At 47.2% G+C, this 17100-nt stretch overlaps 1 protein-coding gene across 2 annotated transcripts in view; it reads left to right on the top strand.

The window, feature by feature from the left end:
• Positions 1-12494, top strand: part of LOC140398093 (regulator of microtubule dynamics protein 3-like) — a 583369-nt gene extending 570875 nt beyond the window's left edge. Inside the window, exon 12 of one of the 2 annotated variants that reach the window (XM_072486340.1) lies at positions 8695-12494. In XM_072486340.1, the coding sequence (XP_072342441.1) occupies positions 8695-8715 (21 nt within the window). In that variant the 3' untranslated portion in view covers positions 8716-12494. Of the gene's footprint in view, positions 1-1890 lie in introns of both variants that reach the window. The other variant, XM_072486332.1, reaches the window with a different exon arrangement.
• Positions 12495-17100: the final 4606 nt, after the last annotated feature.

The raw sequence follows: 17100 nt of genomic DNA, 5'->3' as shown, positions 1-17100 counted from the left end.
GAGAGAGTACCAAACATGATACCCCAGAGTTGTACCCCCCCCCCCCCCCCAAAGTCTCCAGCTCCTCCCATCCACTGCCTCTTGTAAAACTCCTCCTCCCAACCTCGGTTCCCTCCCCCCAACTTTCCACCCCGGCTAGACCACTCGGACCCTGTTCTGCCAGGCTCCGATGGCCGCAGCCCCTCCCCCCACCTCACTCCCGTTCACTGGCCGGCTTAAACCGGCCAGCGTAGAGGCTCCCGCCCGGGTCCCTTTCCCACCTTGCCCGGCCCTAGGAAAGCCCAAAGATCCCCTTTTTAGCACACAAACCCCGCATATCCACCTACACCCCAAAGAGCCCTAATTTCGAGTGAAAGTCCCGCCCCTTCCCTTGTCCAAATATATACAACATTGGCTCCTTTAGCCTCTACACCTGCGCGCAGTGATACAAAAAAGAAAATACAGTCATGAGGTTACATCGGCACATAACCATTCCTCAATTTGTCAGTTCTGTCACAGTCCTTCTGCCTTCGCAAACTCATCCGCTGCTTCCGCCGTTCCAAAATGAAAGTCCCTGAGCTTATGTCACCCTCAGCTTCGCTGGATATACAATGCCGCACTGCACCTTGCTAATGTACAGTGCCCTCTTCACCCGGTTGAATGCAGCCCGCCTCCTCTCCAGCTCCACCGCAAAGTCCTGGTATACACGTATACCAGCTCCAGCCCACTGCACCACCCGCTTCTGCTTGGCCCAGCTCAGGACCTTCTCCTTCACCCTGTACCTACGGAAGCACAGAGTCACTGCCCTTGGCGGCCTTTGGTACAGGCCTCCACGACCGATGAGCCCGATCCAGTTCATATCGGGAGGGATCTTCCCCCTCACCCAATAGTTTTGCCAGCATCGCGGCAAAATACTCAGTCGGCTTTGGTCCTTCAACTCCTTCGGGCAGCCCCACGATCCTCAAATTCTGTCGCCTGGATCTGTTTTCCAGATCTTCCATTTTTCCTCGCAGATCCTTGTTAGTGTCCATCACCTTCCGCATCTCCTTCTCCATCGAGGCAAGTTGATCACCGTGCTGCAATAACGTCTCCTCCACTTCCTTCAGCGCCTCCCCTTGCTCTCGCACCTCCGCCACTGCGCTCGCCACCGCCGTCATCACCGGGGAAACCACCTCCTCCACCAGCGCACTCAAAACCTCCCTCATCTCCTTCCTCACCGTCTCCATGCATTTCGCAATCTGCGCCAACTGCTTTTCGAATTCCGCAGCCATCACCTTAGTTATTTCTTCAGCCGTAAGCACTGCGGCCTCCCCTGGTGCTCCAGCCTCCATTTTCTTTGTTGACCCCACGGTGACCTTTCCACTCCCCAGCGGACTTTCAGCCGCTTTTTTCCCGGCCGTTGTTTTGGTGTTTTTTGACATCCTTCTTCTCTGTGCGCTGTCTCCCAACTTTTACTGCTGTCGCTGGCCCTAGGACCGGGCGTTACTCCCCGTCAATGCCGTTCCCGAACGGGTGCCCTCCAACGCGCGGCTGCCTCCCGCCCGCCGTCACCAGAAGTCTCCCGTATTGTCAATCTGATATTTTGTATGCACCCTTTCTCTGCTTCACCTTTCCCTCTATCTCATTTGTCATCCAGGGAGCACTGGCCCGGTTGTCCTACCTTCCCTCCTCATATTATAATCCTGTGAGGTTACAGGGGATGGTGGGGGGCAGTGTTTGATATGACTTTGTCCTCTGGTATCCAGTCTTCCAAGTGTCACTTTATCTTATGAGGAAGCACCTGCCCTCTGCTTTCCCACTCGTTTCCCTTTGCTAAGTGTAAGTTAAATCAAAGTAGTCAGTCTTCTGCCATTGCAAGATCTATTTTGTATGTCTCCAGATGTCACAGTCCTGTTCTTTCTCTTGATCTAGGATGCAGAAGCACAGAATGAACTGGAAAAAATGCAGAATGTCCTCAGTCAAAGCAGCTAAGCACTGTCCTTTTAACCAGTAGGAGCTTAAAAGGCCGCTGTTCCACTACAGAATGTCCTTGTGTTATGTAAACAACTTTGAATCCAACCTCCTATTTTGGTATTTTATTTTGTTGCTAAATAACCACAAAAATATTATAAATCAAGTCAGCTTGATGGTTAGAGGTTGAGAATTTTCTCCCAGTCACAAAGAGATCAATCTTTTCTCAAACCCCTACAGTACAGGGGATACTCATTAGATCCCAATGAGTTGACATTTTATTTTCCTTTGGCAGCTGAGATTTCCTTTGCCGTGTGAAGAGACTGGCTTCTCTACATTAAAAAAAACACTTATTTTCCATTGCTCTTATTCACATTCTTTTAATAAGAGCTTCAAGTGGGCTAATTTTAAGGTTACTTCCTGCAATTTATTTGGATAAGCATACGTAATGTGTACACACAGATATAAGGAAAACATTGACTTTTTCAAGGATATACTGCGTACAAGATTCCAGAGTCCCAGAATTGATGTTCCAGAAGCCTCTGTAACTTTGAGAGTTTATTATCGTGCATTTGCCTCATCCCCAATTGTAGTGCTTGTGCATCTTTTGTGATGAACAAAACGACTGTTAAGCAGCATGATGATGTGTGCTCCCCTTGGCTCTCAGCAGTGAGATCATAAAAATATTCAGAGAGATGGAAATTGTCCACTGGCCATTTGGCGAAGTGAATGTGTAGCAATTATTTGAAGCCAAACAATCCAGGTTAGATTCTCACTCTGTTATGATTAACTAAACTCAGATCCAGCAGTAGTGAAGCCACAGCTGGCCTCGAGGAGAGGAAGAATCAGTTAAGGTTTACGCTATTGATCAGCCCTGGAAGAGTGCATGTGTCTGGGCAACTGGTGAGAACAAGGTGAGGATTAGACCACCCTGCCCTGCGTTTGCCAGCTCTTACCATCTAAGTGTATTTGTGAAGTCTGGCCATGAAGGAGAGGTATGGAAGGGAAACTAGTGCCTAAGTCATGCTTTCAGGAGCGGAAGGGAAACAGTGGCACAGAAGAGAGGGAGAGAGCTGTGCATTTCACAACAAAAATTATTACCTTACACTATTCTACTTAAACCATTAACTAACACTTGCTGCGATATTTAGATTTAACTTAAGTATAAGACTGATTAATTACATTGTTTAGTCTTATTATCATAACATGCCATTGAAATAAAATGGTCCTGGCTGATACAATTCCATAATTCAGCCATCTACACCAGCTCCACGATGGCAAAGCAGATACATTTTCAAAGCCTATTACCTTGAGCATAGTGAAAGATTTCTGTTTACCCTTCAAATATATTTGAAATGTGGCACGTTTATGCTAAGCACCAAGAAAGTTAATATGTGAGTACTAAATACTCTTTGCAGCTTTTCAAACTTGCATCCGTCACATAATATCTGCAAATTAGTAAGTTAGTGTTAAGAGTAGCTTGTACTGCTGCCTAACCCACCAAAAGCACTGTTTCATATGCAAGGAATGAAAAGAGGAGTATTGGCAGATAAACTGGTCATATTCAGAGCAACTGCTTTGCTCTTGCTGCCATGTCAGAAAAGGCAGGGCCCTGGTGCTTAAACAAGCCAATGGTCACATTTTCTAGGGTTCCTGTCATGTCAGGAATCCACCAATTGTTTTCCTTTGAAAACTGATTTGCCACCTCATTGTTTGCAGTATGTTTGGCCACACAGATTAGCAGGTTTTAAAAGGGAGGGGGGAACCCATCAACAAGGGAGTCCCTAACATTCTACAGAGATCTCAAATTTACAATAAAGTAATTCAGCAGCAGGCCTGACATCAATCTGCAACATTTATATTGAATGAGAAATTCTACTGTTGCTGTATCGGCAACAATAACTGGGCCAGCTGTTACCTGATGGAGAAATAATACAGAACATGTCCATTTTGGAATGCTACAAAGGCACTTTAATTTGTACAACATTAATGAATGATGTATAATGTGACAGCTGCTAAAAGTACAGATCGATTGAGAAAAAGTATATAATCCAAAGATCTGTCTGGGATGTTGGATTACTGCTCTGTTCAATTTATCTCACACACATGATCCCAAAACATTTTACACTGACTTGCTACAACTAATTTTGTTATAACTTCTCCTCCTAAAATGTAGCAATGCTAACTCACAGCAGCTGCTGTTTATATGACTTTATTAACTATATCATATCCCTCCTGGCTCTGTATTTGGCAAAATTGTTGGCCCACTTGTTTAAAAGGTCCACCAGAACATATTATTATGAAATGGTTGTCGCTGGAGAGGGCGAAGAACATTGCAAGTCCCTTTCACTGCCTGAAACATACTCCTTATTTGGATTACAAAGTCTATTTACGTATTTAATACTTTTGGCACTTTTGGCTTGGTTCAGTATGGTCTTTATACCCCAAATTTCTCATTTTTCCAGTGCTTCTGGTGTGTAAAACAACCAAGTTAAGAAAAGCAGGTTTTGATGTCCAGTTTTGTGGTTAATCCCTGCAGAACACAGTAAGCCAGTCATTTACAGGGGAAAATAAGGTTGCATTGTCTGCAGCTGACTTTGCAGCTCTCTACCGACATCAAGTGATTCACCAGCCATGGAAGAATGCAGCTAAGTGAAAGACCCTACATATGTGCAAATTGTTTTTCTTTCTCTGTGAAACCCAAAAACACATTTGCAACCCTCTGAACACACCACTGTTTGTCTTTTTCTCCCCTGGGTAATGTAAACTTCCCAACCACTCACTTTCTGGATTTCTTCTCTGTAAGGTACATGCTAGTCATTTGCGTTCCACTTGGAGTCTGCCCAGCTCCCCATGCTATACTTGTTCCCTGTTCTCTCCTCATGCATCCTTCTGTCTTCTAACCCTTAATATTTCAGCATACATTTGCCACCCTGCTTCATCCCTGTGTTCTCGTTTGTTCCTAATCCTCTGCTTATCCTGTGAGCAAGGACACAGAAGATATTAGTGTCGCAAGTAGGCTTACATTAACACTGCAGTGAAGTTACTGTGAATATCTACGAAATACATGTAAAATTGCATACATTGTATCAGCATCCCACATTTAGCTCACCCTTTCAAATTCTTTCCTACATAATGGAAATGAGCAGGCCACAAACTTCTGTGCAAGATAGCATAGCCTTACTGAGAAGAGTGCAAGGTAGCTGTGTAAGGAGCCATCAAAATTTAATTTTTACAACTTAAAATAAAAGCACAATCATGCCATTCCTCTTGGTTGCCAGTCCTCAGTGACCAGAGTACTGCCATTGGTTTAGATTACTTGACTATTTTGAGTCAATGAGGCACAAAAAAACACAGTTAAAACTAACCACCCTCGTCTTCATCTTTACCCACATAAAATTTAAGGAGAGTTGTCCTCACACATAACTTGTTATTCAAACAAGCTGAGTAGCATGAGTGATTGTAGGATACATGGGGTCTAGGTTGTATACAGAAACTAAATGTGATGATGTTAAGATTGGTACATCAGTCTAGAGTGGACCCCACCGAGCAAATGATGGATATCACTCTCAAGAGCCTGATAGATGCATTCTGAATATCCAGGTCAAAGGGAAAACAGGAGGTAGTTCACAAAAGGAGACCATATGTTTCAAATTGCTGTGCCATAAGTTAGTGTACAGAATGAAAACATTTATGGGTCCTTTAGCCAGCTGACATATTTCTACATACCAAAGTTGTTGCAACTTGTCTAAGTCACAAATGAGTTAATATTCTGAAGGATAGATGAACTTATCTGTGATGTATGGTATAAAAGAAATAGCCTTTTGGACAAAGAGGTGTAGATTGATACAGCATTTAAAGGGATAGTTTTTCAAAAGTGTTTCAAGCCTACTCTCTGGCCTAGCTGTCCAGCAAAAGATTCTTCTGTGTAGAAACATATGGAACTCTCTGTGTAATGACAACAGTCAACTCTGTGGCAAGGAGTTCTGATGGTTTGACAAACTTTTGTTTGACTGAAGCACAACAAACTGTTGGCATGTTGTCTCAGAGGATAGTGCAACAGGAATTCTCTTTCAAAGGTCCCCCACAATGTGAGTTCATTCTCTTAGCTAAGCCAATGGAGAAAGGGAGCAAACCGAACAAGGGCAGGAAAATTCAGATCAAGTTCACACAATACACCATCTTACTGTCTGATGTAGGAGCACCTGTAAATAGATAGTGCTTTGTGGGAGACTGGAGGAGAGGATCTTAACAATTTAGGAGAAATTAATTTGAAATTTCAAGGAAATTTTAAAAAGTGAAAATTTCAACTTTAAAAATATTTGATGGAAGATTAATCACAGTTGATTAAATTAGGAAAGGAATGTCTTAATGAAGTGTCTAATCACTATCAGTTGTCTAACAAGAAGATGCTATTCAAGTGAAGTAGTAATATGCAACTTAATTATTTATTGAAGTATGGGGGTAAATAATGCATTTCCATTACCAGGTCTGCAAGGATAGATTCTAACTCTGAATTGGAAGCGCTGCTACAATACAACCCTGAGAGGTTCGAACAGTTAAATAAACTGACAAAAGAGCAGAACTAACCATACACAGAAGATACTGTGGATAACACGCTACTTATTCAATAGCATTGCAGTTGTGATGGAATCTGCTGAATTGTTATATTTACATCAAGCAGTCTATTTTTGTTTTGCAGGAATTAAAATTAGTGTCAAGTATTTGAATTTCCACTTATTGTATCATTTGGGAGTCTGTCTAGAAATTGAAGCTGTATATGGTCTAATTTGTATTATACTGGGAGTTTTCACTGGAATTTGAACAAAGAAAATTGTGGAGGCGATGGAGGTGCAATTTCCACAGTTTATTCATGTATATCCAACTTGTGCATTTATGGGTTTTGCTCTTCCATACGTGTGTTGTGCTTGGGCAGAGAAATACTGGGGTGAATTACTTGTAGCTGAAGTACAATATGTTGGCATTGTTCAGCTTGCATTGCACTTTATTAAAGCACTGCATTATAACCCATCACTCTGTCTATAGAGTTCTCTGAACAATGATCATCCTTTTCAGAGTGCAGATCTGTGGTAGTATGTATTGGGGGTCATGTGGGACTGGAAGCCCTAATGTCATTGGCTGACAGATCCCGGGTCCTGGTTGGCCGTTGACCTCAAGCTCCGCCCTGAAGGCGAAGTATAAGAAGCCGGTGTCTTCCCCCGCAGGCCAGTTTACTATCGAGCTGCTGGGGAACAGACACGCTTAATAAAGCCTCATCGACTTCACTATATTCGTCTCATGGAGTCTTTGTGCACTACAAGATCATTGTGAGATTCTGTCCTTAAATTCTAATCAACTGGAGTGATTATTTAATTAATTGAGAAATGTAAACCCGAAGGCGATAGTGAGCACATCATTTCATATTTAACACCACCAAATTATTTAATCCCTTCTCTTTCAAGCACAGAATCTGTACATTTCTGTTTCTTTTAAATAAATATTTCATTATTTGATGATGAAAGCAACAGATTGTGTATTAATATCCTTAGCCAGTCTCCAGATCATGTTCAAATGGAGATTGCATCTTGCCACTGTTCAAACACACAATGTTTCTATTTGCAAAAGAAGCTGGAACTTTTGCCTCAACCAAATAAAATCTTGATTAATGTTTCTTTTTAAAAAGGTTTGAAGGTCTTTTTGAAAGTAATTTACATTCTACCGTTAGCAAGAATGTTTTTTGTGACTGTTTTATATTTATCCAAGCTTTTGGATCTTTCAAAGCTGTATTTAAAAGTAATGTTATGCTTCTTGTAGTGTATGTGATTTTTTTTTCTGTATAATGTCCTCACTAACTGGTGCTACTACATTGGGGAATATTCTCATTCGGATGGAGAAAACCTGCTTTTATGTCATAAGTGTTGAGGAAGCAGGAAGAAATTTCTGAACCACTTGCAATTGAATATTCCAATACTTGTTTGTGAAGTTTCAGGACATCATGCCTACCTGATCACTGTTCTTTTTTAACACACAACAGAATGATTACACACCTAATCACCAAATCTCTCATTATTCCAAACAGATTTTCACTTGCACAGTTAGCTGGACAGCTGGGCCGTGATGCAGGAGCAAGGCAAACAGTGTGGGTTCAATTCCCATTCCGGCTGAGGTTATTCATAAAGGCCCTGCCTTCTCAACCTTGCCCCTCGCCTGAGGTGTAGTGATCCTCAGGTTAAATCACCACCAGTCAGCTCTCTCAAAAGGGGAAAGCTGCCTATGGTCATCTGGGACTATAGTGACTTTCATTTTCATTTTGTAAATTAACCATCCAATCCTTTAGTTTCCTTAAGAATATTTTTAATGGGATCCTTGATTAGTGAGTGAGGAGATCACACAACTTGTTTAATAACAGCTGCAGGCATAACTCTTGCCAGCATAAAATCCTGAGAGAATTCCTGCTTGTCTTCCCCTCACTGAAAGTACCTTTCTACCTGTAATGCACAGCGATAGCAGTTAACATAAACTGTGTACCCAAATTTGTGTACCCAAACTTAATTTTAATTTTACTGGTGTGGTCTATTTCAATTTACAATAGTCGTTGGAATAAAAACATTGAACCAGACTTCCATTAAAATCATCTGTATGTCGAAGAAGTCTGTGTGGATTAGTTACTTTATCAACAGGTTCCGCGACTTTTTCTCAGATACCTAATTTGCCTTTGTTTTGCTTAATCCACAATTTTATATGAACTTTATTTCTTCCTGGCAGTACTCTGTGGAATATCGTTGAATAAACTTGGTGATCACATCCAGATTGATAGTCCTTCAGTATGAATATGGTCCTGCATCACCAACACGAAGAGCTTTAAGAATTCACCAATGCCATTTTCAGGCCAAGAAAACATCTAAACCTTAGGTCCACAGCCTGCCTGAAATTGGGACTCAGTCATTATTAACATTCTGTGTTTGAGCTAGCAACGTCCCTCATGCATTTGTGGAGTTTGAATGTTGGCCTTTTTGCCTTGTGCCCAGGATGGGATGGAGATGGCCCACAATATTGGTGGGGGGAAGGCTAAAGGAACAAAATCTGATTAAAATATTTTTTCAAAAAATATTTTATTGAGGCATTTATAATTTTAACATTTTAAACAAAGAGAAATCCAACACATGCAAAAACCCCACAATAACATACCCAACTACCCCAAATAAACCCTAACTAGCCATACATTAGATTCCCTGCCCTTATTCATCACTTCCACACCGCGCCCTTCCCTTCCCCCTCCTGCTGATAGTCAATTCTCCTTGAAGAAGTCGGTGAACGGCTGCCACCTCCGAGCGAACCCCTTAAGGCGAACTTAATTTCCTCTAGTCTAAGAAACACTGCCATGTCACTGACCTAAAACCCCTGACTTTGGAGGCTCCGAGTCCCTCCAGCCCAGCAAAATCAGTCTCCAGGCCACCAGGGAGGCAAAGGCCAAAATGTCGGACTCTCTTCCCTCTCCTGGGCTCCCGGATCTTCCGACACTCCAAATATTGCCACCTCTGGACTCGGAGTCACCCTCCCTTCCAGGACATCTGAAAATCCCAGCCAAAATCCCCAAAGCCTCGGACAAGCCCAAAACATGTGCACATGATTCGCAGAACCTCCCCCACCACCTCCACCTTCTCAAAAAACCTGCTCATCCAGGCCACATGAGCCCTGTGGGCCACCTTGAACTGGATCAGGCTAAGCCTGGCACATGACGAGGATGCAATGACTCTCCTCAGGGCCTTCTCCCATATCCCGACTTCTAACTCTCCTCCCAGCTGTTCCTCCCACTTCCTCATCACCTCCCCAATTGGGACCCTTGCCCACGCCATCAGTTCCTTGTATATTTCTGAGACCCTCCCCTCCCCAGCCCCTCACCTTATCTTGTAGCCCCCTTAGTGGGAGGTGAGGGAAGCTCGGGACCTGCCTCTGATCAAAATCCTGTATTTGCAGATACCGGAACCCATTCCCCCCTGGCAACTCAAACTCCCTCCTCGAGCTCCTCCAGGCTCGGGAAACCCTCCTCAAAGAAGAGATCTCCAAGTCTCTCAATCCTTGCCCGCTGCCACCTCCTGAAGCCCCCGTCCAGTCCCCCCAGAGCGAACCGGTGGTTATCACAGATTGGTGACCACACCGACACACACTCCAGTCTCATGTGTTGCTTCCATTGCCCGCAAACTCTCAGGACTGCCACTACCACTGGGCTTGTGGAGTACCGAGCCGGCGAGAATGGCAGAGGTGCCGTTAACAAAGACTTCAAAATCGTGCCGTTACAAGACGCCGCCTCCACTCGCTCCCACACCAACCCCTCCCCCACTACCCACTTCCTAACCATCGATATATTAGCCGCCCAGTAATAATTGATAAAGTTTGGAAGGGCCAAGCCTCCTTCCCCGCGCCGCCGCTCAAGAAGGAACTTCTTCACCCTCAGGGCTTTCCCAAACCATATAAAATCCGAGATCGCTGCATTCACCTTCCTCAAAATTACCTTGGGGATGAAGATTGGAAGACACTGAAACACGAACAGCAAACACGGGAGGACTGTCAATTTCACAGTCTACCCTCCCTGCCAATGACAGCGGGAGCATGTCCCACCTACGGAAGTCCCCTTTCATTTGCTCAATCAGCCTGCCCAAATTTAGTTTATGAAGCTGACCCCAGTCCGTCGCCACTTGAAACCCCAGGTACCTAAAACTCCTTCCCATCACTTTGAACGGCATCTCCCTCAGTCTCCTCTCCTGCCCCCTTGCCTGAATCGCCAAAAAGCTCACTCTTGCCCATAATCGGTCTGTAACCTGAAAACCGACCAAATTCCTCCAGTCGGGCAGCACGGTAGCATTGTGGATAGCACAATTGCTTCACAGCTCCAGGGTCCCAGGTTCGATTCTGGCTTGGGTCACTGTCTGTGCGGATTCTGCACATCCTCCCCGTGTGTGCGTGGGTTTCCTCCGGGTGCTCCGGGTTCCTCCCACAGTCCAAAGATGTGCAGGTTAGGTGGATTGGCCATGATAAATTGCCCTTAGTGTCCAAAATTGCCCTTAGTGTTGGGTGGGGTTACTGGGGTATGGGGATAGGGTGGAGGTGTTGACCTTGGGTAGGGTGCTCTTTCCAAGAGCCGTTGCAGACTCGATGGGCCGAATGGTCTCCTTCTGCACTGTAAATTTATGATATGATCTGATAATTCCTGCAATTCCCCCCAACGGGTCTGTTATATGAAGGAGCAAATCGTCCACATAGAGCGAGACCCTATGTTCCACCCCCACTCTCACTATCCCCTGCCGAATGTTCGATGCTCGCAGCGCCATTGCCAAAGGCTCTATCACCAGGGCAAGCAGTAGTAGGGAGAGTGGACATCCCTGTCTCGTCCCCCAGCACAGGCTAAAATATCCTGATCGAACTCGGTTTGTCCTCACATTCGCCACCAGTGCCTGATATCGCAACCGGACCCAATCCACAAATCCCTGTCCAAACCCAAACCTTCCCAGGACATCCGACAAGTACTTCCACTCGACTCGATCCAAGGTATTTTCTGCAGCCATGGCCACCACCACCTCGGCCTCGCGCCCCTCCGCAGGCATCATTAATACATTTAGGAGCCGCCTAATGTTGGACGTCATGTGTCGTCCCTTCACAAATCCCGTCTGGTCCTCCCCGTTACCTCCAGGACACAATCCTCCATACCTGTGGCTAGGATATTTGCCAGCAATTTTGCATCCACATTTATCAGGGAGATTGGCCTATACAAACCACGGCTCGCTGGATCCTTGTCCCGCTTCAAAATAAGAGAAATCAAAGCCGGCGTTAACGTCGGGGGGAGCACTCCCAGCTCCTTTGACTCATTAAAGGCCTTTACCAGGAGTGGCCCCAACAGCCCAGAAAACGTTTTATAAAACTCAACCGGGTACTGATAACATTTTAATTGACTGCTGTTTAACGAGCAGACATGACACCTGCCCAACCCATTGCAATCAAATTTATGTTAGAGGTCCTAAAAGCAGGTTCGGCCCATCATTTAATTATTTAAAGGACCAAACATTAGGGGGCTGCCGGCCGGCTACCTGAAAAATGAACCGATCCGATTGGAGATCAAACCGTTTTCAGGCTTACTTATAACACAGTCCTGGAAAACAAAGATGAACCAACATAGAACTTAATGAGAAACAAGTTTTTTAATTTCTGACCATCACCTGCAGTTCAGGCAGGATGGGCAGACCAGAAGAGTCCCTCCCTGGGCTCTGCTGACTTGGTTGGTCTCAGTGAAAGTGGAAATAAGGACATTAGGTTGGTCACAGTCACCCTGAAGGCAATTGAGCATCAGGAGGTCTACTCCTGACTACCATCTAGTCACCCTCACTGGGAGTAGTGTACATGCTGGCTTTGGGCTGAACAAGTCATCAGAGAATGTGTGAGTTCCAATCCCACCACTTTGTTTGCTGCAAAGCTAATGAAAGTGACCATGAAGCTGTTGTATTGTCATAAAAGCCAAACAAGATCACTAATGTTCTTTATTGATTCTTATTAAAATTACAAATTACATCCGATGTGGTTGCACTGTGTTAATCTATCCCTTTTCATTCTTCATAACCCGTCTGCATACCCTTTGATACAGTTGACCATGTGGTTCTCCTCCAGTGTCTGTGCTCTGCTATCCAACTGTGTCGGAAAACATACCTGGTTCAAGTCTTAGTCATAACCAGAGAATTGCCTGAAATGGTTTCTCATTTTTTCTCCCTCACTGTTACCTCTGGTGTCTCCCAAGGATCTATCAGTGATCCAGTCTTATTTCTTACGTACATGCTGCCCCATGGCAACATAATTTGAAAACACACCATCAGCTTCCACACATTGTTAGGAATGTAGTAAATGAACAAGATTAACAGTAAACTTGAGATGAAAATAAAATAACAAACAAGTAGCAAGACTAGCAGACATCTGGAGGAATAATGAGATGTGATTTGCCCAGCAACAAGATTGGCAGGAGTCTAGAGACAATGGGTGCGATCTTTCGGCCATGCTGCACGTGAAAAGCAGCTCGCCATCCCGCAGCATGGCAGGTGAAAGCTGGGAGACCCCGCTCCCGGGATCTACCCGGCTCACAATGCCTTGCGAGATTCAACACAATCTCGAGAGGCTTTACAAGGGGAATCCTGCCCACAATGGGCGGGATCTGTTTTTGGTAAATCTGGATATTAGAGCGAGGCAGATTCCCGAGGTTCCTGAGGCTTTGGGATTCAATTCCTTTGCCTTCAGGACCACAGACAAGCGCTGTTTTGTACTGGTCCCCACAAACGGGGACCAGATGGAATGGCACTTGTGGAGATCTCCAAGGGGATCGGAGGCCCCTAGCTGCATGCCCTTTGGGCAGGGTGGTGCCCTGACACTGCTGGTGCCACCTGGGCACCATGGTAGTTGGCAGTGCCAGCCTGCACCTTGGCGGTGCCAGCCTGGCATTCCTGAGGTGCCTAGGTGGTGCTGGCAGTGGAACTGCCAGGTTGGCATTGCCAAACTGGCATTTTCTGTGTGCGTGATTGAGCTGGGGTTGCCTGGCGTGGGTGTGGGGAGGTGCCGGTGGGACCCTCCCATGCATGTGGTCTGGGGCGGGGGGTGGGTCAGGGATTTTTATGTGGGCCTTGGAGATCAGGACGGCATTTAAAAACGGCGTCCCAATCTCTCGCTACAACAAGGAGTCCCATCGTAAAAAAACAGCGCTATGTGCTGCCTCGGCCACACGTTCCTGTTTAAGCCCCTTATTAAAAGCGAGTAGCATTGTATAGTCATGTGTTTCTCGGTACTGCGAGCACCGGGAAACACGTGGCAAAACATGCTCGCTCGGGATCTTTGTTCCCTTGTGGGAAGATCGCGCACATTTAGGTGTGAATGGCCACATCAGAAACATTCTTTACCAAAGATCAGTGGAGCTATACAAATGATAATTTCTAAAGGCAAGGAATTTGAGAGAGGTAGACAGCAGAATCCAGAGAGGGGAATATCAAAAACTAAACAGTATAACAGGGAACACCCTCATTGGGGGGACATGTTAGTTTTCCATCCAACAGCCAGACAAGAAGGTTCCATCTGTGATCCGAGCCACAGAGACTTCTTCCATCTGACATTTCGAGCCATCGCAGATTGCAGATATTCTCTAAAAGATGCAGGGCTGGATTCTCCGTTTCAGCGGCTAAGTGCCGGCAGAAAGGGAGAACTCCAGGGCGTTTTACGACACCAAAATTGTCGCTGAGCCCTCAACGAATCCGGGACCGGTGAGAGGCTAGCAGCGGCGCCGGGTAAAACACCCGACTCCCACATCATGAATGGCCGGGTAGATGGCCGCGCATGCGCATGGCGATGACTTGCAGCGGTTGTGCCGTACAACATGGTGCCAGCCGTGCGCGGACCAAAAACAGCCCCACAGGCCACCCCCCATCAGTCCAACGAGCCCTCGCGGAAGACCTCCCCCAGCCAGAGGCATGGCTCCCGACTGACTGTGACGGCGCTGGACATGCGCTTGTGAACTTGGTCCATCAGGAGCAGAGCATCAGGGGAGGGCCTTACAATTACGTGCCAAATCCGTTACAACGGCGCGCGACGTGATGACACCATTTTGGATGGGGCGAAGACTTGAAAACCGGCATCAAACCGGTGCTTGCCCCGATTTGGGCGCCGGAAGGGATTCTCCGCCCGATCCCCGATTACAATATCGGCATCAGGCAACGGAGATTCCCGCCCGCAGTTTCTTGCATTCACTGAAACAAGAAGAGACCTTGGGCAGGATTCTCCATTGGCAGAAAGCAAAATCAAAACTTGATTGGGCGGCAATAGGTTCTGACGCCAAAGTTCAGTGGGCTGCCGGGCCGGACACTGGCTGGGGCGGGGTGTCCCTGCCAGGGCCCGAGGGGGTTGACAGGCGGAACAGCTGTACGGCTGGGGTGATCCCCACGGGACTGGGACAGTGTCCAAACAAAGCAAAAGGGGTTCCACTCGATGAATGTGCGGCTAAAATGTGACCATCGCTGCGTATCATGCATATACCTGGCACACTCAAAAATTGCTAACAAGTTCGAGATGCCCCCCCCCCCGGGGTTTGGCTCCCGGGTGACAGGTTATCCACTGCGGTCCTGTCTGATCATGCCTATCCGGAGGACAGACCAACACGTAGACCCGCTCCAACGAAGCCCATGCCGCGACCAGGCGTGTAATCGAACAGTGCTTCAGCATCCTGAAGATGCGGTTTAGGTGCTTGGATTTCTCTGAAGGGGCCCTACATGATGATGTTGAGAGGGTTGCCCGCATTGTGGTGGCTGCTGCATACTCCACAACATCGCACAGCAGAGGGGCGATGTGCTGGAGAAGGATGATGAATGGCAGGCTTCGTCCTACGGCGAGGATGCGGCGAAGCGGATGGATGGGCAGGACATGGGGCCCAGGCAGATTCGGGTGGTCGCATGATGTGTGCGCCTGGGTCAGTGCACATGGGAGACCCCCAAGTTCACCGACTAGGGGTGGGGGGGGAACTGGCCATGGGCATGAACACTGCATACCAGCCCCCACTCCTTGCCCCGCACCCCGCCCCTCCCCGCGCCTGCAATGCCCTCTGTGATACATACCTGCCGCACTACAGGGTGCCGGGTCTGGGTTGGCAGTAACAGCGGGTCTGGTCCATGGGATGGAGGATGATGACAACCCGCTCTGTGAGGAACCCTGGTGCTCCGCATCGTATGACAATGTCTGACTCCTGCCCACAGTAGCTCTTTACAACATCCACCTGGACGTTCCGTGCATGTGAGATGGCCATTCCATCACACGGTGCCATTGGATCCCTGGGGTTTTGGCGGTGAGAACAGTCAGGAGGGGAGAGTGGGAAGCCCAGACCACCCACAATGTCTGCCCATCCCCCTGCACCCCCTCTCTGGCCAGCCCAGTCCAACCACCCCTCACACCCATCTGACAGAGCACTGAGACAAGTTGTAACAGTGTGAACAGGTGTTTAATGTGACAACGTATATACAGATTTGTGCCCTAGCCCCTTTAACTAAATTGTGCCTGCACCCGTGCCAACTTAACTGGTGTCTAACTTTCTGACCTTACAGATGGATACCTAAACGGTACAGCAGGAGTGGAGGCGGCCTGTTGTGATTCCCTCACTGCGACCTGGGTCCCCATTGGCGGCCTTCTTCTGAAAAAAACAGTCCAGGATGGTCCCGGTAGCTGCTCTGGTGTCCCAGGTGGCATGGTGCAGCCCTGTTCTGCCCACTGCCCATCAGATGCGCCAGGGACAGGGGGGGGGGGATGAGGAGTCCAAGCTGCTGCGGTGTCCCGGCACCTCCCCTGCAGGAGTTACCATCATGGGCTCCAACACCTCCTCCTCCCTCGGGTGCCCGATGGCCCCTGGGCTACTCCATGTGATGAGGGTGCAGCTGAGGCTCCCCGCCACCTGGCACTGCCAGTCCTGGAAGCCCACTCTGGTCTCGACCAGGGTCTGCATGCTCACGGCCATGAAGCACAGTGAGTGGACCATCTCCATCTAGGACTGCCCCACATCATCCATTGACTGTGCCACCACCGTCTGTGTTTGTGTCACATCAGCCAGTGACTGCGCCATCTCCCTCTGTCACAGAGCAGACACCTCTCTCAGTCTGTGCCATGTTGGCCAGCGCCTGGGCAGTGCCAGAAGCCCGAAATCTGTCTGGAAGGCAGCTAGTTCCTGGGGTCGGCCTGCCACTCAGGTGTTCCTACTTCCACCTGCTGTACTGGATCAACTGTGTGGTGCACACCAGATAGTGTCCCAAGATCCTCTCCACTGAAGTGCCCAACTGAGGTGAGTGTCTCTGGGATGGTGGAGGATGTTTGAGACAGCTATCATGGGAAGTCAGTGTCATCCTCAGAATCAAGTTGTGGTGTCCTGCATCTCGGATCGAGGGCAGCTGTCTGGCCTACCCACGTTGTCGGTGCTCGGCTAAAGGGGGGCATCTGGCTGTGGCACTTGTGACATTATACAAATGTACAGCATGTGAAGAATTTATGTTATGTTCAGCGTAGCCATTAGAGGCAGCTAAGGGACAGTACTATAGACTGCACTGGCTCTTGAGCTTGGGGAGATTAGATTCGGAGTTGCAGAAGATAAGATTCATAGTCTATTGCAGAGTTATT

Source organism: Scyliorhinus torazame, chromosome 2, assembly GCF_047496885.1.
Source record: "Scyliorhinus torazame isolate Kashiwa2021f chromosome 2, sScyTor2.1, whole genome shotgun sequence".
Classification (NCBI taxonomy): domain Eukaryota; kingdom Metazoa; phylum Chordata; class Chondrichthyes; order Carcharhiniformes; family Scyliorhinidae; genus Scyliorhinus; species Scyliorhinus torazame.
Note: the sequence above shows the minus strand (reverse complement) of the source record. Positions and strands in the feature narration are given on the sequence as shown.